The following is a 23,286-nucleotide window of genomic DNA, read 5'->3' as shown; positions in this document are numbered from 1 at the left end:
CCTTAAACATGACTTTAATAGCTATTTTCCTCCAAGAGTCCCATCACTTTTTATATGATACTGTAGGTCCAGCAGTTTTACTTAATTTATTTCAATTCAATTCAATAAACCTTCATTTGTCCATAAGGTGCATTGTAAAAGCTTAGTGAAGCAGCACAAACATTAACACAATCACTTAAAACACAATCTTATACAAAATAAACCTAAAATCAAAGAACAAACTGAAAAGAAACACCTTGTAATGTCTCTAATTGTTGTGGTTTATTTATTTATTTATTTATTTATTTTTATGCCACCAGATGACCAAATCAGTAGAAAGTCAAACATAACCAAATGTTTGACTTTCAGCCTCGTGATGACAAAACACAAAGAGCACGGAAAACCCTCATGAGACGAGAAAATGCATATGACTGTCAGATAAAGTTGATGTTTCACACTGATGCCAAGACAGCATTTCACATTTGAGGTGACTGCAGAATCCTCCAGAAGAAGGTGTACTAGTTCCTACACTTGAATTAAGAGTTCAATAAAATGTTTATAGGTCACCTTGTTCCAAGCCCTTGTTTCCTCAGTGTGGCCACAAAGTAACACACTCATCTGTTTTGTGAAAGATTTTTCTTTCACGCTTTTGGCAATTTTCTGGGCAACAGCTTGCTGCTTTGTTTCTCCCGTTCTAATAGAAAACCCACTAACAGCAGAATATTTAGGGCATCAAGTGAATGAATATGAGTTGGTTCAGCCCTCGTGCGTATAATGATGCTCATATCTTTTGTGGCAACGAGAGCACTGACACTGTTACTGTGACATTCCGATCCTCTTCGTGCCTCACAATGCAGCTTGGGTTACGGCTACAACAACCTCCCAGCGTCGTCACCGGTTGAGAAGACACTGATGCTGACGCTGGGTGGGGCCCCACTAAGGTTTCACTTTGCATTTCTATCATTATCGCTGCGTTTCACAGGCTCTGTGCATGCGTGACGCAGAACATGCCAATTATATATCATACATTTTGTCTCATTCCAACTCATGAAGTTCAATGTATTTTCATGGGATTTTATACCAAAACGCATAAGCACAAAGTGGCATGTAATTATTGAATTGGAAGGAAAAAGATTTATCGTTATCCCCAGATTTGACAAATGTAAAACTGAGATTAGTATGGTGTGCATTTGCATTTTGACCATGAATAAAATCTAGAGATTACCTTTACAAATCTCCTAATTGGTAAACATAATCCACTAGTCATCAAGCATCAAAGTTAAAATGGGTCAAATTTGGTATTTTAAAGGTTTTCTACTTTCTATTATGATTATAGTCACATAATCATAACATAATCATAATTTATAGACCGGTTATGTGATCTTTTGCTTCAAAAGATCTTTCCAATAAAAAAAATTAAATAATAATAATAAAATAGCTAAATGAAAAAGTCCTCTACACACACTTTTACTTTAAAGTAAGGAATCCAAGTTATTTGTCCATGCAGTTCAATTGAATAAATTGATTTTTATCAAATATATGTTATTTATCCCAAAGGAAAATTCAGTATTGACAATCTTATGACAACATATACCAGGGCAGTCCAGGTACAATGTAAGTTTTTGGAGATGCTAACCAGCTTCTGACAGGTTATACATACCGTGGTAACAAAGTGACATACCAATCATCCAAAAAGCGCAAAGAAGTCAGAAACTAGAACAACTAGGTAAAATAACTAGAACAACTGCTAGCAAATCCAGCTAGTGTCAATGAATACTTTTGCTTTTGACACATTTAAACACTAGAGGAACATGTCCGTAGCCAGCAAAAACATGCATTAACACCAGAGTTATGTTGTACCTTCAGTGATTACTGTGTGTTTTACATACAATCGTGTTGGATACTGAACTAAATTTAAAAAACAAAATCTAGTTTCTGGCCAATAAAGATCAATTTCTTTTGGTCGGTAAGGTTGTTTAACAAGTTTTGCAGTTTTCAATCTAATAATCTCAACCTCGGTCTAAACGCCCTTTCGCTGGTGGTTGTAGCGTTTTCTGGGGTTTCTTCTTCTTCACAGATTTTGCTGACTTTTCACTCCTGAAATGTGCCGCAAGGTGAGCTTGGCTTGGTATGTCGCAAAGTATTTCTCTATTTTACACCACCATCTTTTCATGGCAATAAAATGTAAACTCTATCGTTGACGAGAAAGACTCATTATTGAGGTATTCTCACTTCATGTCTAAGTCCAACCTTCGAATAGCATCTGTAAAGAGCAGCTCCATGCTTTTGGGAGAGAGTCTTGAAAATTACATCTAAGGTCTTTTGTCTGAGCATTTTCCACGAATGAACTGTTCTTTCGGTAAGTAGTTCGGTCCCGATTGGCTTAAAAGAATGTCAGGCAGGCACTTGTCAGTGAGTCCACTGTGTCCCTGTGAATTATTGCAAAGTAAAATTCATAGATATCTGGCATTTGGACTTTAGAGTCAGGAAGTCAAAGACTTGGAAGGAAAGCTGACAAACAATGGGGAACAGCACTTAGGAATGCAGACAGACGGTTCCTTATCACTGGAGCTCAAGGCCCAAAATACCTGTTGAAAGTCTTCACATTCATCAGCCTCATGACGAGCACTTGTTGTCATGAGCAGTGTGCTCAGAGAACTACTTCACTGAATGTCAGCAGCCAGCTTCACTGGAGCGGCTGGCAGCTTTTTGTTCCAATTCCTTCAAAATGAACAAGAGAAAAGGAAGTGTGTGAGTTGAGAAAGGTTTGGGTCAAACCTCCGAACTCAATTCTCAGCTACCCTATCTGAAAGACTACTGCCCCCAGGTGGTACACACGACACGTAGCACTACATGTAATGTAGTTCCCAATGTAGATCTTCTAAATCTTTTATTTGAAAAAAAACAAAACAATTTGGATATCGATATTAGCAAAACATGATAAAATATTTGTGAGTGTCACAATGATGACTTCTGGTAATTGATTAAAAGTGTAAATTTCTTGCTTTGGGTTTATGGCAGAAATAGATAAGACGGCTCCTCAAGTTAAATGCACTTATTCTATCGCTACTCACAATTTCAACCGACTCTGCTATGACTTTTTAAAAATGTTTTGCATTGATTTAACTCTTATCTGAAAGTTGACTTTCAGATATAAAACAGTTTTTGCACTTTCGTGATATTAAAAGGCCTAAAATTTGTTGGTGTCAAAACATTTCCACCAAGGTCGTTTTTTTTGTTTGTTTTAAATGTTTTTATTGGCCCATATCTTACCATTTTGGCATTAAAACAGCCTAGGTGTGGTTTCCTAATGACTTCACTGTCTTCTCTTTATCTTCTGAAATAGGATTTCTGCTCATTTAAGACTTTTTACGACTAAGAATTACAACAGAAATGTACAGAAGAAAATATGTTCAGTTTATTCTGTACATGCTCTCTACAATGGCGACGACGAATGTCTTCCAGTCACCTGACAGTAAATTTGCTCTTATGACACAAAAGAACTCTTCCTGACCAGCAGGGGCACATTAGCAGCTTGTCATTGCTGACTTGAGATACAGAAAGCACTGAAGATCTGTACGCGACCAAAACCTTTGCCTGGCGGAAAAACAAACACAAAGAATATTATTCTAAAATAAATGGTCCTGCCATGGCAAAATTTAAGACTTGTAATTAGCGAATTTAAGGCCAAGTTTAAAAACACAAACAAAAGGAAATTAAGACCTTCCCAGGCTTTAATTGGGTGTGCGAATTTATGACCAAGGATGCATGGACACACTGTAAAACTTCGGTGACATTTATTTAATGCAGCACAAATGTACTACTGGGACAGAAACAGAATATATGGACTGTATGATTAAAGCCAAAGATGCTGAGACAGTTGTGAATGACTACAATGACTCTGGGATAGTTTTATATATATATGAAAAGCAATTTTATTTTTAAACAAATACAGCATATGTCCCAAACACAAACCTGTACATTTATATAAACTGTGCTTTTGTATCTAATAAAACCCTTCCCATGATGCCCCTACCTGGCATTGTGATGGCTTTAGTAACATCAAGATATAAAATAAGATCACACATGAAGTTGTAAAAGCACTTTAAGCATCAAGAAGTTACCGTGTACCTTCACACAACAACATAAAACATGCTCAAGAAAATTTTCATGATTAAAAAAAAGCTCTCAACAACATGCAATACAAAAATAACTGATAAGTCTATATTAGACTTTAAAAATTCACTTAACCGGAAAGCTTTGGAAGCTAGGATAACACGGACATGATGGGTGTGTGACACAGACAGACGCTCCGATCCATTACGAAGTAAATACATCTGACATGAGAGGACGTTGAGCAAATCCTGACGATTCAGGGACTTTGGTTCTCGTCTTTGGCAAAGTGTTCCTCAAAGCCACAGTCTCTGAATTAACGGACGGGTCTCATGTGGAGCTGTACAGTTTGATCAAATGATCTACTCCCCTGCTTTATTCTTGTTCTTCTTATTTAGGATCTTGAGGAGGCTATCAGGCATCAGGTATGGCCTCTCAGGACTCCCATCATTCCTCTCCAGGTCCTCCACTGAAAAAGATGTAGTTAAAAATAACAACAACAAAAAACCCAGTCAGGCAGCTGAATCGTTTCAAACAAGAATAAAAGTTCAAAAAGCATAGGAAGGGGGAAGTTTTAGAGACAAAGACTCGTTTGTTTAATAGGAAAAAAAGGCATCCAGCTTTAATAGTTCAAACAGAAACATGCAGTCGTAGTCATTTTCAATTCATTCTTCATCACAGTGAACTGTTCATGTGGATAAGGAAACTGTTCCAACAATACGTTTAGAAGAGTTATCAAACATCTACAGCCCAGAAAATAATCATAAAGTCAGTAGCTACATTTCCATTATAAATCTCAAAACTTTGTCAATATTCTGCTGTTGTCAAAAACGCCCCAGAAATTTTGTAATTGCAGTGTTTCAGTTAAATCAGAAAATCAATTAAAATTCTATGTGAATACCTTTGTTCGCATGATAAGTCATTAAAAACGTGCCATGATCCTCCTACCACTTCCTGTCTTTGTGGTTTGCGCCAATTGCAACGCCCGGTTGTTGATCATGTGACTTGTGTGATGCAAAGAAAGTGTTTCAATTACAGTTTTGGGAAATAAGCCAAAACTGCATTCTAACAAACTTTTCATCAAAAAACAAGAATTTTTCCAAAATTGTTGTGTTTCTATGAAGCATCTTTAATTTTGAAGTGTTAAATTGTGCAATTATATGGTCAATGGAACACAGCTGCAGATAAAGTAACATGAAATATGGCTTAGTGTTGAGATAAAGTGCAGGATAATGTAGTTTTTTGGAGGTTAGTTTTAAAGCTACCTAATGTTTTACCGTTTCAGTAGAAAAGGAGGACCAGAGGCACATCATGGCCGTCAAGTTTCCACTGGTTGCAGAAGCAACCATTTAAGAAGGCAAAAGTGTCAAAATGGCAGCTAGATTTCCCACTGGTTTAACTGAGGAGATGAACACAATCCCCCCAAAGAAGAAAAGTACGCTCTTGTGCTGCTACACTTTAAAAAACGCTTCAGATTAGAATCCCATACTGTCAGAGATAAGTCACTTCATAGACTTTTGAACATTTTACAAAAGTACTCAAACGATAATGCAGTGGCCAAATTTCTCAATGATCAATAAGCAATGGAAACGTCAACTGTTGAGCCAGTGAAAACTAGTCATGGGGTTTGGTCTTCCCAAACCACGTAAGTAAAATGGTGCTGAATCATTCCTTATTTATTTTAACGAAAGTTGCAGTTTATTTTTACATGTTTGACCAAAGTGGTAAACTTATTGTTTGTGTTAGATTCTTTATAATTTATTTTACATTAGCTGTTATAGTCCTTGCTGCACTGATTGAACAAATTAAAGTTGTGTTTTTACATGTTTGACCAAGCTTGTGTATTTAAGCTATCAGTGTATTTAAGTGAGCTGTACTCGACCAGCACACTTGGATATAAAAAATATATATATATTAAGTCAATTCAGCACCATTTTTCTGTATTGGATCAGTATCGGCAGAACTAACCCGATACAGCAATACCTGTATTGGTATCGGACACTTTACATTTGATCATCACCTTAAGTTTTTTAATATTAATAAAAAGGAAGCTTTTCAACGGCTATGCGTAACTATATGTTTCCATTGAAGGAAATTTGTCGTCGTATTGTTCATCAATGTTTCTGATCACCACACTTTTTGTCGTGCTTCTAATTCAGCACAAAGTCCTCATCTCTAAAGTTTGTCCTTCTCCCGGGGATTTTTCAGCGCCCGTCTTCATCCTGCGGCTGCAGTGCAGGACAGGCACTCTGACCTGCCACCTCGCCCTTCCACAGGATCTCCCGGATAGTTGTTGACATGTAATAAGGCCTGGCAGGCGAGCCGTCATTACGTTCCAGGTCTTCACCTTGATGTATGTGTGTACGTGTGTGTGAGTGCGTGTTAAAATGGTGGAGCAAAAGATTAGCAGATTGAGAAATAGCAGGATTAAGAGAAATGGAAGTGAGAGAGGGGGGAGAGGAGAGACAAAAACAGAGAAAGAAAGTCAAATGGCAAGCAAAAGCACCCAAAGACATTGCAGATTTTGAAAATTAAAAGTTCATCAGCAAGCAGCAACAACTTTCAGGTAATACAGAACAAATTAGACAAGTTTGTATATGTTAAAGTCATGCACAAACCTGCCTGTTGTACACCATATTAAAATTATATAAGAATTAGTGAAAGCACCAAATCCAAGAGTGAAGTTGGGAAAAGTTTGATGGAGCCAGTTGCTGAACAATATAGCACCGTATTGACTTACAGAAACAGAGGAACAGTGTGTCCACACACATGTCGTATACACTGAAGAACCCGTGGGCGATGAGATACGAGCCAATCACCACGGTCTGTACGGGGAAACACGAGCCATGGGCCGTCATTATCAATACAAACACAGCCAAGTTCAAGACAAGGAATGAAACCAGGCTTCTTCCTGAACAGATTCAACCGTGAACACTGAAAATTGATCAATTTTCTTTTTTTTAAAAAAAGAGCATTGCTCACCAGGATTGGCACCCAGTAATAGTGCAGGTTGGGAGCTGTATCCTCAAAGGCTTTCACTCTTCCAGAGAAGAAAAAGAAGGCAAAGACCCCTAAGAAGAAAAACAGTCAATTCAATAACACTGGTTCTGAGTGGTTCTGCTTGTGTTGTGGAGACTGATTTTGTGCATCACTTTGAAAGTGACTTCGACTCACCCACAAGCCCAACGATGAGCAGTTTTCCCAAAAACAACAGGAAGTCCGTCACCTTATCTACGACAGCGACCCTGCAGGATTAAACAGGTTATTAAGACAAAAGAAATAAAAATAAATCATTCACACCATGAGATTACAATTACCTGAGAACGTTTCTCATGAGGAGATTGAGGGCATTCATTGCAGAGGTGCAAAAGCTTTTGCCATGGATCGCCACCTAGAGGCCAAACATGCACATAAACAACAGGGAGGGGAATCTTGATTCAGTAAATGATGGCAGAGCTGTTTGTAATACAAAGAACAAATCTTGGCTGGTGAGGAATGTTGAGTCTCAAGTCAGATTTTGGGGTGACAGGTCATCAAAATGGAAAAGATTTGCCAACATTTGCTTTTGCTGGGGTTGGGTTTAGTTAGAGGTAAATGTTTTGCTAGCTTCTTAAATCCTAAAAGCTGTAATTTCCTGACAATGTTTAAAAAAAAAAGAATTTTAAAAATATCTTTAACGAAACATTTATTTACAAAAGAAGATGAAGAAGAATTTGAAACTAATTTAGGGTTACTCAGAAAAGATTTTATATTTTGGTTGGGGGTGCACAGAGAGGACACAAAAAAAAAAATCTAACAATTTTAAGCTTCTGAATTTAATCCACAAAATCCCATTATTGAACATTTTGGCTTTCACAGTTACTAACCAAAGCTGGACTTCAGCTTGTTAAGATTGATTAATTACATAGATTTTAAGATGCTGATAAATGAAAAATTAAAAATACACAAAAGTTCTGAGCTGGAAACTTTGTATTTGGATTTTTCTGGTAAACCCACAATCTGCAATTAGCTTGATTACGAATCTTATTCTTATTATTGGTAACATTTCTACTAATCCTATCCATTGACATTTGTGGAATCCTTAATTGCAGTTCTGAGCAATATTGGATGGTCTCTTTCTCACACACAGTATGACATCGCATCCGGTCCTGATTAAGGATCAATAGGAAAAAAGGCTCCTGTATAGTTACCGTAAATGATTAAAAGAAATAAACGCACAACAGATCAAAGATTTTCTCTTCATTCTTGACATTTTTTAAATAATATAACATTTAATAAATCACTGAGAACTGCATAAAATGTGGTTAGTGTGCTCTAATGTATGACCTTTAATATACATCGTAACCAAACACACCATAATGTAGGCGTTTCTGTTCAGGAACCTGATGAATTTCTCCAAACACCAGAAGCAGCACTTCAGACAGCACAGCAGGAACTTTGTACATTTGTTTTGGGCTCCTGTCAATGACAAATTCAAGAGTCAAATCTAAGCCCGAGCCATTTAGAAACCATTTCAAGGACATGTCACAGTCTCAGCAATAAACAAACATAGGGCTCCACAGAGAAACACACCTTTCAGCTTGTGGTCCAAATATTCCAGCAGAACTCTGATTATCTGAACGATTGCTAAGATTAGAGAACCAAACGCCAGAGACCCTGTGTGATACCTGCCGGATAAAAAAGGGGCACAAACAGAGGAGGAAAATAAAGCAAATATTAATGCTTAGAAGTAAAAGTGCACCGATTGCAGTTTTCAGGCCAATCAGATTTTTTAAAAACAAAATCTGACCTGCCGTTTCTAATTTTGGGAGATTTTCTTACGAAAAAGTCGCCAGGTTGGGGTAACGATTGTTAACCATTTAGGTGCAGATGTGGCCTGGGGGCAGAAGTGGCTAAAGCAGCCAAAAATTGTACTCAAGTAAGAGTAGCACAACTTCAACATATTTTACCCGAGTAAATATAAACAACCGTGAAATTCCTCCAAAGTAAAAAAGTGTTTGGTAAAAAAAAGAGTAATAAAGTACTGAGTAACTAATCAAAAGAACTTTTAATATTTCAAAAAATTGCATCAGATGGAACAAAGTATTTCATAGATCAAAAGAAATGAAAAACATTTACAATGTACCAAAATCAGACAAAGTAAAATGTATCCAAATCAATCCTTCCTTGCAGAGCCGAGCAACATTGGATGGTCTTATACAGTTGTATATTGTATTTCAATATAAAACTTCTGAAACTAACAAAAACTGCATGTCTGTGTCTGGTGAAATTTTGTTTAAACAAATGTGTTCTTCATTCAATAAAGTTACTCACAGTGGGTAAAAGAAACAGAAACTTTAGTCAATAGTTTATTATTTCATAACAAAGAGATATTTCATAACGAAGTCACTTTTTTCCATCTACTGAAGTTCTCTGGTTGGTTTCACATTTAAGTATAGAACAGTTGCCAATTTGCAAAAGTTTATGGAAAATCTAGTCTGATTTATAGTGTAGCCCTCAAAAAGGATGAGTTAGCTCACAGAGGTTGACGTACCTTAGAGATCTCCCCATGGAGGAAAACACCGGGAAGGCGGGGATGTCATCTGGCTTGTTGAAGGCCCAATAGTAGGAGGCAAAAGCCCCAGCTAAAGACATCTGTCCCAGAGCGGTGACGAAGTTGGCGCACCAGAAGAAGAGGAAGACATTGTAGAACTGCAGGGCAATCAGGTACTTGTGGTAAACCGTTTCTCCGCCGTAGAAGGCAAAATTGCACTCTGAATCCGGGCACTCTGCTTTCATCTTACTTGTGGAATAGTTCTGAAAAACAGAAGTAGGAGTGACTGCATCCGTAGGATCTAGAAGAATTAGCACCAAGCTGCTGGGGACAGCTTTTAAAAAGAAAAGGACCATAGTGAGAGTAAGTGGAAAACTTACAGCATGATCACAAACTTCTCCAGAGTGCACACAAGCCGACTGATTGACCACTTTGTAGATGGCCTCATTGGAAGTGGACAGGAAGCTGCTCTGTCAAGGTAAATGCAACAATAGAGCAAAGCTCACCGCTGGCCTCTAGGGGGATCAAATATCAGCATTTTAACGTGAAGGATACTTTTTGAAACATTAAACCAAAACCAATATTCACAAAGAGGAAAATTATTTTTTACAAGGATAAAGGAGGTCAGAGTTCACAAATGATCTTCCTACGGGAATCATCCACAGAGAACAGAACAAAGTCATTTTGACATAAGTCGGCAGAAGGCAAGTGGTTCACATTGGGGGTTACTCCTTACTTTCAGATCCGTGCAGGTTTACTACACCTATATGCAACTGTTTATCCCCCACATGTCAAAAAGGATCAGACGAAACAGTATAACATGAAGGATACACAGCAGTTACGGCCCAGTAAGCGACGACTATTGCCAGGAGCAAGAAGGTGAACAGCGGGTAAAAAATGGAACACATCATATATCGAATGGCTCTGGAGAAGAAGAAGAGAAGTCCAGGTTAGCATGGTCCAGGCTCTGCTGCAGAGGTCTACCACGGTTTCAGACAGTACCAAAGTGTTCCCGTCATGCTGTTCCTATGGCAATGACCAGAACTTTCTCTGGTCGTTTCTCAACGCTCAAGAACGTTCTTGTGTTCTTGGCAAGTACGCACCCAGCAAGAACAGCTGGAAGTTCATTCTTGCCGAGTTCTAGTAATACGCGAGTTCTCCAGCTGGAACAGGGTGAACTTAATTATGTTGTCACTCGGCTAAGATATTTCTGGAAATTTCAGTTTAGCACAAGAATTATTTTTAAATAATTTCTGTGTTGACATGTGTGGAAGTTGATTTCACATGTCAAATATGTACAAAAAAAATAACGAAACAGTACAACATGAAGGATACAAGATGATTATTTTACAATAACTACTAAAAACCGATTAACTTATTTTTTTCATCATAATGAGATGTACTCTTCAAAGATACCAGCAGAGAAAGAGAGAATATTTTTTGTAGAAAAAAAAGACTAAGTTGACCTTTTCGCCTATTGATACAAATGTTAACTGTTTGCAAAGATATCCAGTCGTGGTGTGGAAGCTAAAGGATCGAGATGTTAAAAATATGTGATGCACGCGCCGTTATGTTTTTGAAAGTACCCTGATGAAATCTTACTTGCTGGCCTCTTTGATGAGAGCAATGGCAATGAGGACCCTCTTCCGCAAGAAGATGAGCAGCAGGATGATGATGACCTCCATGATGGCCAGGATAATCACTAACACAAGTCAAAGAGTGTGAGCTCATCGAAGCCAGACAACAGAGACCAGGTGGAGGTTTCTAGTCACTCACTGAAGGCCAGCCATGTTTGTCTGATTTGCAGGTAGATGGTGAAGTCTGTCTGGAAGCCCAGCTCCTTCAGGGTCACGTTAGCGCCCGGCTCATTCTTCAGGTCGGCATACTCCATGTAGCAGTGGAAGATTCCTGAAGTGGCACATTAATGGAAAACAAGTAGAACAGTGGGAACAGTAGAAGCTTCCCCAACTCACAGCCATAGGAAGTCTCATCAATATTAGTTAGGTTAATTAGAATAAAACTGAAAAATATCACATGCCCCCAAAGAGCTTAACTTTCAAGAATGTTACTCATGTTCTGAGCAGCGCTCTAAAAATCAGCCCTGCGGAACTCCACACCGCTCCTTCTTTGGTTCTGCAATACCAATTTCTCTGACAGATTGTACGGTAGTTGCTACGGAACAAAAAGATGCCCCAGCTTCCTGAATCCACTTTGCTCAACTTTTCTAAAATGCATCTCAAAGCAGAACCACAGAAAATCTGAATAAAATGGAGAAAAGCAGAACGACTGTGCGCTTTCAGCCCTTACCGTATCCTAGTACAGCTATCACAGCGAAGATGATGATCCAGATCATGATGCCGGCCAGGAAGCGCATGAGGACGATGAACAGCAGACTGAGGAGCATGGCGAGAACCAGCCCTCTGCAGAGGAAGGCTCAAACATTAGGCACAGAAACACACACAGTGAATTCAGTTAAAGGGGAAGTATTATGGGTTTTCCAGCCACATGGTATCATTTTAAAACACAATCAAGAATGTTAGCATCAGTTGTTATAAAGCTTCATTTTTGTTATAAAGCATTTTATAACCAAAATGACTTCAACAAATTTCACTTTGTGATTAAACTCCTTGAAATTGGGTATCTGTCTCTTTAAAAGCTCATGCTCTTTCTGCAACTTCACCTTCAGGAAGACATCACAACATGGCTCTTCTATTAAACCTTTCGCAACGTCTTTACCAGCGATGCTCTGAGAAGTTGCTCCTCTGGGCTCAGTAGATGCACAGTTCCACCAGGTGTTTGCTAACTGCTGCTGGCTAGTCTGAAGGAGCTGAGTGGGAGAATCTCGGGGTAGAGCTGCTCTGTGAGGCAGAAGCTCGTAAACGGCACCGCTGAGGAAGTTTGTCCTCAAAGACGAAGCTAGGTCCATTGAGATGTTCTGCACAGCTGAATGGTGGCCAACGGAGACTGAAGGATTTCTCAAATATCCTTTAGTCTATTTGAGATTTTACATAATATTTTTTGCTGATTTTACATAATATTTCCCCTTTAAATAAGAAAAAGTAGAAAACGAATACATAGAGATAAGGAGAAATAGACACTCACATAAGGATCCAGTACCAGGACTGAGTGTAATCTTCAAAGATTTTCATGACCACCTGACGAGCCTCCATGACCACAGTGGCATTCCTAAGAAGAGATTCATTTCCCAACCATGAAACCTGATCGCTGGCACGTTTTAATGGCCGCTTTTGTGGTGTTTTGAATCTGTTGTGCACTCACTTTACTCCATCCACAAGATCTTTAGCATCCCTCATCTTTCCAGATTCATCCTTAAACTTGGTTTCGTTTCCGACAGTCACTACACCTCCTTTTAAGCCCAAATCTGGAAAGCACCTACGGGTGACTAAAGAAAGAAAGGACCACACTGAGCTGTATAGCAGTATGATATATATATACATATATCTGTTCTAAAACCAGTTTTTAATATAACTTTTAATATTGCAAAGTTCAATTTTGTGTGCATTTAATGCAACAACTTCAGGAGTATAATATCCACTAACATGACTTGCTGGGGATCAGCATAGCGGGGCAGAGACCTTCTCTAAGAATATCTGGTGCACTCTGAAATACAGGACCAAAAACAGACAAAGGACGAAACTGTGATTAGATAAATCTGTAATAATATAGGGACTGAACTATTTTTTAAGCAGGCGCCATCTCACCATTGAACGTGTCACGGTCTCCTTGCAGAAGTTTTTGTAGTAATCAAAGTCTTTGTCATTTAAATGGGCTTTGGCTAAGGTCATGAACTTGTCTGGACACTTCTCCACACACAACTAAGGATCAACATTGGAAAAGTTTTGTCAAGCACAGATAACAGCAGGGAGGACGGCATCCAACGAAAAAGAAGCAAAAGTTGTGATGCAAAAGAAATACAATCTAGAATATCCCAGTTTCCCCAGTTCTCTGAACACAGCAGGAGACGAAAGATGGCTGACTTCACACCTGTGTGGTCGGACACTGGAATGAAAGCAGCACCATGGGGCTGGCACACTTCATGATGTTGAAGTAGAACAACTTCCTCTTATTCCTGTGGGAACAAAGAACATTTTTCTGGTCAACAACAGTTTATGCAACCTTTTTGGAAAAAGACTGAAAGTTGGTTTGAAGGATTTCTTATACTGATGCCGATTTACAAAGCCTAAACCACAATGTGTTAAAAACATAACAGGCCACTAGGCTTTACTTACCCCCCTTCTCCACCAAGCTAAGCATAATTTGTTTAATTTAAATATGATTTTTTTATACACTACACAGTGTAAATCATATCTAGATTTGCTTAAGAAGTAACTCACTCAAGTGGAGTCCCAGCCTGTCCGCAGAAGTCTCCTCTACTATCTGTTGGGTAGATCGCCTTCCTTGGATCGCCTTGGGACCAGGCTGTAAGCACAAAGATTCAATGTAAATATTTACAACTTATAATTGGATTTTAAATTTTTTTTTAAACCAGACTGTGAATACTTTCTTACCAAGTATTCCCACAGCAATATAGCCCATTACAGCGATAATAAAAAAGATGCAGCAGACGATATCGGTGCAGGACCTGGAGAGGAGAAAACAGTGAATGAGAGCTTTCATCAGCGACACAATGAGAAATCCGACCCTGCGGTTCTGGCCTCACCTGTTGTGGATGGGTCCCTTGAAGGAGGGGTCGTGTTTGAAGGGTTCACCTACAGGAAACAAAGACCATCCAGAATGTCAGAGAATTACTGCAGCGAGAACTGGAAGCATGAACTTAAGAACGACAACGTCCCACCAGATTTATGGAAGGGAAAAAGGAATAAATACATTTTTAAAAAGTTACTGGCATCAAGGTCTGGTGTAAATTTCCACCAGAAACCTCAGAAATTTTTAGATTAATCTCAGACATTTTCTTAAAAAAAAAAGAAAAACACTAAAATTTCAATTTTCTAAATAACTGGCACTTGAACAGATATTTTAAATAGTCAAGACAAAAAAAAAGACAAAAACAAAGCCAGACACAACCAAACCCATAAATAAAATATATTATGAAGTCTCATTAAAAAAAAGGATCAAAATGATCAAACTCATTTTAACTTATGCAATTAATTTATTAACAGTGACAGCCTTACATACATAATATCACCATATAATCACCATATACAGCTATATACTTTCACTAACCAACCAACGTTAACCAGCTTATTTCAGCAACTGCCTGAATAATTAGTTTATTGCTTGTCCAGCATTTATGCATAGGTTTTTAGTTTGGTGGTTCTAAATTAACAAGAGCTAAGAATTGAACCAATTTCTGCTTTCATGGGGCTTTAAGTACAGATTCCTGTCCAAACCTGCTTGCATTTCCCACCCTGTGTAACTCTGTATAGATCGGACTGATTTCAGGTCACTGAGGAGAGAAACAGTCAGTTCCTCTCCTCCTGCCTTTATTCTGCCAGCTGACGTTTCCCTCCAAGTGCAACATGCCTGGCAACCTACTGAATTCCTCCCCAGTGACTAATCCGGAGCAAAACCATGAGAAATCTGCCCCCGTGCTTTACTTTGACTAAACCGGTCATGTTTATAAGGAGCACTGAACCAGAACTTATTTTCCACCAAACAGTGGGGACTATACTTTTAATTTATACTTGAGTAAAACTTTATTTTGAAGTATCTACTTACTTTACTACCTTTGGTTTCTTCACTAAATGGTTTTAACCTAAAATGCACCACACAGATACACACCTACAGCAAAATAATCTTTGCTGTCCCTTTTTTTGTAGATTTTCTGAATGACAGGTAAATGTTAACGTGTTATCCAAAATAGTCCCAAAATATATGTAGTTTTCTACTGTCTCTGCTGTCTGACTTTTAATTACTGTTTGTTTTGTGTTATGGGGTTTCTGTCCAAAATCAACGCACATGTCCTTTGTTTTCAGTACATTTAATAAAACAAAAGGTTTATCACACCAATCAACAAATTCATCGACCACAGATGAACATAGGATAAACATGCCAAGCATGTTCATCATCATGCAGAAGGCTAACTATCACTGAGTCATCTGCAAATTTTAATATTAACCCGGCTGCGGCAGTCATCCGTACACAAAATGTAAAGAAGAGGGGAAAGGACGCAACCTGGAGGGGACCCGGCAGACAGGGACATCTCTCTAGACATGCATCCTTCCATTCACTCTGACTTTCTGTGTTTTGGATGTTAAAAAAATAATAATTAAGAATCCAGATGAAAGTTATTAAGAAGCTTATCAATCAAAATATGGGTCTGTATTGTGTTTAAAAACACAGTTTAGTAAACTCCCGACCAGATGTGCAGGCAGGTGAAGCAGTGGGCAAACTGCAATAAATCACTAGTTTAAACCGTGAAGATAAATTCATGCCTTGCCATTATATCTTCCTATATGTCTGCATGTGTTTATCTGGAGCAAATGTTACTGCAAGCCTCCGACCACTTCCTGTCAAAGAAGGGGCATGAGTGTCATACTTCATGTCTGCTGGCATTTGAGATTGTCACGTCTGACATGCTGTCAAGTCAAGCTATGAGATGAATGTTTGAAATCCCATCGGACTTTAAATCAGTTTCCACTGGAGACAGATTTAAAGTCCAGCTTGCTGCTCTGACACACCTGAGCATTAGGAAAAAAAGCTGCTAACAGTAGCTGGCTGCCCACAAACACACACTGAGACTCAGTTTCCTTCACAAACAAACGTAACTCTGACGAGCACGGATCAAACGGAGGCTTGAGGAGTCATTACCGTGTTTTCCATAGCTCTCTTCCTCCTCGGACATGTCGAAGCTCACGTTCAAGGTTAAGATATATAGAAAAAGTTAACTCTGCTCCTGCCGGTGAATGAACGAGAGAAGCGCAAGCGGAGCCCAAAACCAGTCCGACCTGTCTGAATGATCCGCAACACTCCTCCTCCTCTTCTGTTTCGTCTGAAAACAACTGCTTCACCTGCCTGCACGGTACCAGTCTCCACCCTTTCCCCACTGAGCCGGGAAAATATAGAAATGAAAAAAAAAAAAGCAAAACTAAAACACACCCATAAAAGCATACGAACAGATAGGGATGATGGGAGTAGAGGACATTTATGGGATGTGTTCAGAAAGAATGGAAAACTCAGGTGTTTAGATTTTGAGGTGTGGGGTTTTGAGGCCATCTCCTGCTGGTTAGCAGAATGTGCTGCGTGTTCTCCCCCTAGTGGAAACCTTTAGACACTGCATTGGGAGTCAACGATTTAAAAATCCAGCTCTACTGTTTTTTTGTTTTGCCGTCTTTAATGTCAACCGGATGTTTTGATCTCCTCCCTCTGTTCTCCATTTAGACCGTGTTGAATCAAATGCATTCTACTCCAGCTCTATACGAAAGCTCAGACGGACCAAAGTGTTGCAAATGTTTTCCTCAGATGTTAATGGAGAGAAGAAAAGGAGGAAAAAAATGAAATGACAGAAAGTTTCCATCTGGCCTGCTCCTGTTTCATGGCCAGTATTTCAGCTCTCACAGCAGCAATACTTTGCTGTTCAAATATGTTTTGCTACATGTATTCGCACATGTACAGTAAGGTGAAAAAAATATTTTTTCAATATTTTACATTTAAAAACTATTGTTTTTGTGACAGACATGGCTTACTTAGTGAACATTGCCATATTTCCAAAAATTGCCGTTTTTTTAATTATGTTTTAGAAATTGAATAATCCTTCAAAAGCATCTCTTTGTATTTAATCAGGTTGTCATTGTCTGATAAGAACATCTGAAACAAACTGTCCCAGAAGTTATTGCGACAAACAGTAATAATGTTGCTTCAAGACCATTTTCTAGTAACATAATGGTAATGGCATTACAATGCAAGAATATTATAATAAATACCCAGAATAAAAAAAAAAAAAAATGGCAAAAAAAAAAAATTATGTAGTCTCTCTAAACAAAAATGTTCTTCAAAAAAAGGGTTAGTTGAGAACAAAGAACCAGACTGCTTCATGCAGTATTTGGTAGAGAAACACAATGAATCATTCAAATGGTAATTATTGAGTTTGTTTTAATCAATTGTGTAATTAACTGATTCATTACGACAGGCCTAAGTTTACTTGTCACATATTAAAAGGAGGGTTAGGATAAACTGAACGTACTTCTGAGATTATCATGTGGTAAAAAAATGTTTTGAACAGCGAATGCAATGAGAGATATAAGGAATATGCTTTGATCCTCGGGCACACTGTCAGTGCTTATTGATGTAATAAACTCAAAAATCTTGGACATGCCTTATATGACCAGCCAGTGCCAACAAACACATTTCTATTATTCTACATTGTCCACATTGACTTTAACTTGGTCTAAATGAAACAGACCTGATAGCCTCAATTTGCATTCACGCATATTTCCAACTGGCAAGCATTCCTCTGATATCGTTTCTCTGGGGAAAAAAACATCCAATTACATAAATAAACAAAGTCATCAACCGCTGGATTGTGATATCATTCCACCCCCACAGATGCAGAGCCATCGCCGTTGGGACATGCTGATATTCCAAGGTTTGGTTTGAGTTCTGGCATCAACTCAACACATCAGAGGCCGTAACTGGGAAACTAATCCCACGCTCTGATTTCAAAATGCTCCTTTCGTCAGACATGTGGGATGATGTCTAATTAGAGAGTTTCAAAGGTAGAACCACAACTTTTATGACTGATGCCAGCATTGAGAACCTTTAATCTTTCTCCACAGTGTTAGGCTGTTATCATCAATGAAATATCCTTAAAAAAAAAAATTTAAAAAGAAGAAAATTGCTGAAATGGGAAGAAATAACAAAAAAAAACCATCTACTTTTTGCCCAAATTCCGAAGAAAACGTTTCATTAGAATAACCTGAACCCAAGGAGTTGATGTCATCTTCAGACACTGAAGCTGATGAGTCCCAACATTCCGTGACTTCCCTCCCCTGGTTGTCTTGATTCCTCCCTCCACATTCTGTAATGACGGAAATGTTCAAATCGCTCGTGGTGAGTCATCTCCCAGTCAAAAGCATTCGTGCAACTACAGTGTGTTGCAAAAGTGTCCACAACCCCAGAACTTCTTCATATTTTTGTCATTTTATAATCTCAAACTTCCACAGTAAAACACAATGCTGACGTGAAAATAATAATACAGCAAAGTGTGTGGTGCTTATTTACATTCAACCTAAAGTTCAGACTCAAAATTGTTGGACATTCCTCTTTGCAAAACAGCTCAAGCTCAGTCAGACTGAATAGATTCTCCAACGGATCCAGGTCTGGACTTTGACTGGTCCATTCTGGCTCGTGAAAGCTCTGTGATGTGTGTATGACCTGGCTGGAAAGTGTGCTGGGATTTAATGCCAGGATTTGTTAACAAGATGACTGGGTTGGGAACCTTTTAACTCTGTGACAGTCTTTCATTAGGGACTTCTGAACGCAATCCTCACTTTTCAGTCCAAGTTCAGATCTATTTATGGAGCTACACAGGAAGCAACACAACAAACTATCCATGAATCTCGGAATCCTCTCGAGAATTAAGAAAGCCCTCTGTTTTCTCCAAAGTGACTTGGCTGACCACAGTGTCGACACTGCTTCGTTCAGCCGTCGTTGACATCCAGATTTACCGCATCTGGCTTCTTCTGGTGCACAATTACGGCGCATTTACGTAAATGTTGGATAAAATGCGAAGTGAAACCGCAGACACTTTGGAAATACTTGGAAATGTATCCAATTTGATATCACCACAAATGGAAGTGGCACAAATTAGATGTTTTGGTGGTTGAAAAGAACATAAAAGAACATATTGGCCTGTTCACACAGGCTGCTGTGTGAACAAAGCTATTCGAAGTTACCACACTGCTTAAGAAGTCAGAAGTGACATATTTTGTGTTTGTTTCCGTTTCAGTAGTGGTGGTAGTTTGGGTCTAATATAGGCGCTTGCTTTCCGCTGCCAGGAATCTACAGTGTAACAAATAATATCTGCTTTTAGCTCTGAACAAGAAAACAAGAACTATGCTGCTCATCACAATTTTTGTTTTTTGTTTTAGGTTTTATTGACTCTAGTGACCTTTACTTGATAGTGAATTGACTTGAAAGTGGGTAATGAGAGAAGGAGGAAGACATGCAGCAAAGGTCACCAGGCTGGGAATCGAACACGCGACAGCTGAGTTGAGGACTAAGGCGGTGGTGCTTAACCCCTGTGCCACCACAACACCTCAGCTGCTCCTCACATTCAACTTATTCCTGGAACCCAAACAAACACTTGGATCACTACACCTCACTAACATTACGGTTCAAGTAACAGGACATGTTGTAAACGGGAACCAACAACAATGATATGATGTCGAGTTCTTCCTACAACTTTATGGACCTTTACTGCTTAGAGTAAGAACAGTGTCCACTAGTTGCACCAAGTAGTCGGTTCTTTGCTCTGCAATGACTTTTTACGTCTCACTAGTGGAAATCACAAGACAAAACGAACTTTTCCAAGAAGGAAAAAGTTGAGGTTACGGGGTGAATTTGTTAGATAGTTTGGATTGTACAACAATATAAAGTAATTTAATAAAGGGCTACTGCAGAGTCACGCTCATGTGACAAGCCTCTTTGTCGTATCACACTCATATCCCGCAGAACCAAGAAGTCATAAATGTCTAATGAAATGTTTCCAGAAACTCTGATCAGCTTAAAGAGTTAAATTATGCAAACATTAAGACCTGAGCCTTCAGAGACGTGTAAAGACCGTCACAACGTCTGTCTTCTACCACGTACAGTCTCCAATAAAGGTGCAGAAAAAAAATTTATTCTGTTTCAAAAATAAAATAAATATCTCAATTCCTAGTCATAGAAATTCTGAATAAATTTTAAATGTTTAGTTATCCATTTTGCTAAAATACTGCATAAGCATTATGTGTCCACCGTATACATTTAGAATAACTCTTTGATATATTTTATTTACAATATAGCCCAGGCAGCTAAGCTAACCTAAAGCTGGTGATTTAAGTTAGAGAATTTTATGCACACACATATTCTTGTTTCAATATCAGCCGATTTGATACACTGATATAATCTGACAGTCAGATCGAAGATTTGTTTTAAATAAATGTCCTAGTTGTTTACACTGTCTTTTCAAATCGTCAGTCACATAATTTAAACTGAATCTCTTGACCTTTTGAATGGGGAAAATTGGTTTCTGAATCGAACCGTCAAAATTGAATCACTGCACAATAAAAGATTCACATGTTTCCTGTTTCACACAGCTGAATCGAACGACTCCACTCCGTCTTCAGATGCCATCGACTCTGGCAAAGGCCTGGTAACAAGACAGTAGCTCTCGAGGCCTACGGTTTGGAAACCCCTGATTTGGTGTTCGATTATTCTTTAAAGACGGAAGCTGTCTCCAGCCTGCTCTGAACATGCTGATGATGGGTTTAGGGTTCGCACAAGTTTGGTCACATTTCTGTGGGTGGCCTATCGAGAACATCAAAGTTTTTTTCACATCTTGCTAGATATAACTTCAGGAAATATCAGAAGAAACAAGCTCACAGCAACCTGCAGATATAGGCCAAAAAAACTTCAAGGAAGCACTCAGATCAGGTTTCAAAACCACTTCTCTACACATGGCACATAATTACACGTCATCTGTAGCAGGGCATGTCTGCATAGCTGCTCTCATATCCTGTCATTGAGGTTTCTTCACAAACCAGACCCTGAAATAACTCAGAAAATCCTCCACTGTACTCCGGAGAGCTTTACGTTGTTTGCCGTTTCCTTCTCTCCGTGTCAGTTTTAGGTTCGAAGATGCATTTCGAAATATTAGCTTGTTTGTTTTTGTGAGTACCCTTCCTCGGGGAAACAGTCGTTACACAAAAGTGAGCAGTGGAGAGAAGCCACCGCCAATTACTTCCCTCACGCCAACATGCAAACGCATTTTCCTCGCTCCATGTCATGATACTAAACTGAAACTTGCCTTGTTTCTGCAAGCAAGCACTGAGGGAAACAGAGAGGAAGAGGTTAAAACAAGAGAAAGCAAACTTTCTTGGAGGCTAAGTGAATCAATTAGCCATCATGTGGCAGGCAGAGTGGAAATGGGTGTGTGCAGGCACACAATGGAGGAAAAGAGAATGGATGCCAGCAAATGGAAGGGTTGTGTTTCTCATTTCTGCTCGTCAGCGTTCTGCAGGGGAACCGTAGGAAAACATTATGCTGTACAAACACCTCAAGACCACCTAAAGACTGTATCAGTACTACTGTTCTCTGTGTTATTTGGACTTCTTAGACCAATAAAAAGTAAGAAAGTAGCATTTTTATTCCGCTTGAGTTATTTGGGAAAAGACACTAAAATTAGCTTCTTTGGAGAATCAGACTGTGTTGGATATTCTCAATCATCAATAGCTGTGTTTCCACTGGCCATAAAATTCCACAAATTGGGATCACACGAATAATGGAAACACGGCAAGTGGCGAAGAAGACGATAAGAAAGTGGTAAGAGGATGATGGCATGTTTTTTTTTTTTTAATAACGCAAGAACAGACTCATTCACAAGTGATTTTAGCTGCATTATTTATTTAACTGAAACACCGCAATTGGGAAACTGTGTTGAAATTGTGATTAGGGAAGCTGATCAGACATGATGGAACGGTAGATGGAAAAGCAATGAAAGAAAAAGGGATTAGCAGCTGCAGAAAACATTTACCTTCCAACAAAACAGTGAAACTAAACTATTTGGCCAAGTCAAAGCTCAGACCTAAATGCAGTTTGCAATCAGGAGCAAGACAGATACTTTCTGTCCAATCTGACTGAGACTGTGTTATAAAGAATAACTTACAACTGCTTCTGTCTGTCTTACAAAGAGTGAACACGTTCAAGAGAAATGAATACTTGGACTAGACCAAGGCGCTATTTTTAACAGCACACATATCGTTACTGGCAAAAGCTCGCTTTGGTATGAAACGAAACAGAAAGACTGGCAGCTGACTTATAGGCTCTATAGATAGTTTGTCCCCGCTTGCCTTCCATACCAGTCTGAGGAATGTGGCAGCAACTGGACGAGCACGACGCAGACCGGGACGCTTTTCATCCCAACAATGCAAGAAGTGCTGCCCCAACTTAACGCGAAAGCATCGCGCGCAACATCTTTCAAGCCTCACGTTGGGTCGTTTATTTACGCACAAAGCGCGAGAGATAGAGCCACGAGCACACGAGCTACCAAAGGACGAGCATTTGTTTTAATTTTTAAAGGAGAGAAAAACGGGGGACTGAGAGCGTCTAAAACGCTTTCACTACGTCACCGTGAGAAACTGTGTCGCGCGGAGCCAACCAACAACTGGTTAACATGTAACTCATGATAAGGCAACAAATACAGCGTAGCGTGGCCCGGAGCTTTAAACTATTACCATATTTCTTCTTCTCCTCCGGCTCCATGATGACGGGGTGTTTCTTCTCGAGTCCAGCTGCTCACAAGCGAAGACTAGCGCACATTTTCCAGCTCGGGCTCCAGGTTGTTGTAGCGCTCTCCTCCGTTTGGTTACTTTGTTGAAATCTTCCCAGACCCATAAACATTTCAGAGGACTTTCCGAGCTGCCGTGTGCCGACCAATGACAGCGCAGGACGCTATGATTGACGCGGTGGCCAACCAATCA

At 39.1% G+C, this 23,286-nt stretch overlaps 1 protein-coding gene across 4 annotated transcripts; it reads right to left on the bottom strand.

The window, feature by feature from the left end:
• Window positions 1-3,886: 3,886 nt before the first annotated feature.
• On the bottom strand, window positions 3,887-23,226 carry LOC129363604 (choline transporter-like protein 2). 4 transcript variants are annotated; one of them, XM_055035802.1, is made up of 22 exons: window positions 23,041-23,226; window positions 14,307-14,355; window positions 14,155-14,228; window positions 13,981-14,065; window positions 13,631-13,715; window positions 13,348-13,461; window positions 13,186-13,246; window positions 12,905-13,028; window positions 12,728-12,811; window positions 11,933-12,045; window positions 11,402-11,533; window positions 11,228-11,327; window positions 10,457-10,549; window positions 10,006-10,090; window positions 9,626-9,888; window positions 8,665-8,759; window positions 8,447-8,550; window positions 7,410-7,483; window positions 7,267-7,337; window positions 7,075-7,163; window positions 6,833-6,917; window positions 3,887-4,561 (listed from the first exon to the last, which is right to left on the bottom strand). In XM_055035802.1, the coding sequence occupies exons 1-22, from the start codon at window positions 23,066-23,068 to the stop codon at window positions 4,455-4,457; spliced, it is 2,115 nt and encodes a 704-aa protein (XP_054891777.1). In that variant the 5' UTR covers window positions 23,069-23,226; the 3' UTR covers window positions 3,887-4,454. The 4 variants fall into 4 exon arrangements, with proteins under 4 accessions (XP_054891777.1, XP_054891776.1, XP_054891775.1 ...); XM_055035801.1 differs by lacking the exon at window positions 23,041-23,226 and adding an exon at window positions 16,418-16,569; XM_055035800.1 differs by having other exon boundaries at window positions 4,446-6,439.
• Between the last annotated feature and the right edge of the window lie 60 nt (window positions 23,227-23,286).

This window comes from Poeciliopsis prolifica, unplaced genomic scaffold (assembly GCF_027474105.1).
Source record: "Poeciliopsis prolifica strain line A6 unplaced genomic scaffold, Auburn_PproV2 SCAFFOLD010, whole genome shotgun sequence".
Classification (NCBI taxonomy): domain Eukaryota; kingdom Metazoa; phylum Chordata; class Actinopteri; order Cyprinodontiformes; family Poeciliidae; genus Poeciliopsis; species Poeciliopsis prolifica.
The sequence above is the reverse complement of the archived record's forward strand: the minus strand, read 5'-3'. Positions and strand labels throughout refer to the sequence as shown.

What these genes read in the sequence shown, in the direction of transcription:
- LOC129363604 (XM_055035799.1), bottom strand. Translation starts at nt 16,451, where the DNA reads ATGTCCGAGGAGGAAGAGAGCTATGGAAAACACG. An exon ending in TCCAGTGTCCGACCACACAG is followed by an intron (nt 13,462 to 13,630) that starts GTGTGAAGTCAG and finishes GTTGATCCTTAG; the next exon opens with TTGTGTGTGGAGAAGTGTCC. An exon ending in ACAAACATGGCTGGCCTTCA is followed by an intron (nt 11,328 to 11,401) that starts GTGAGTGACTAG and finishes GACTTGTGTTAG; the next exon opens with TGATTATCCTGGCCATCATG.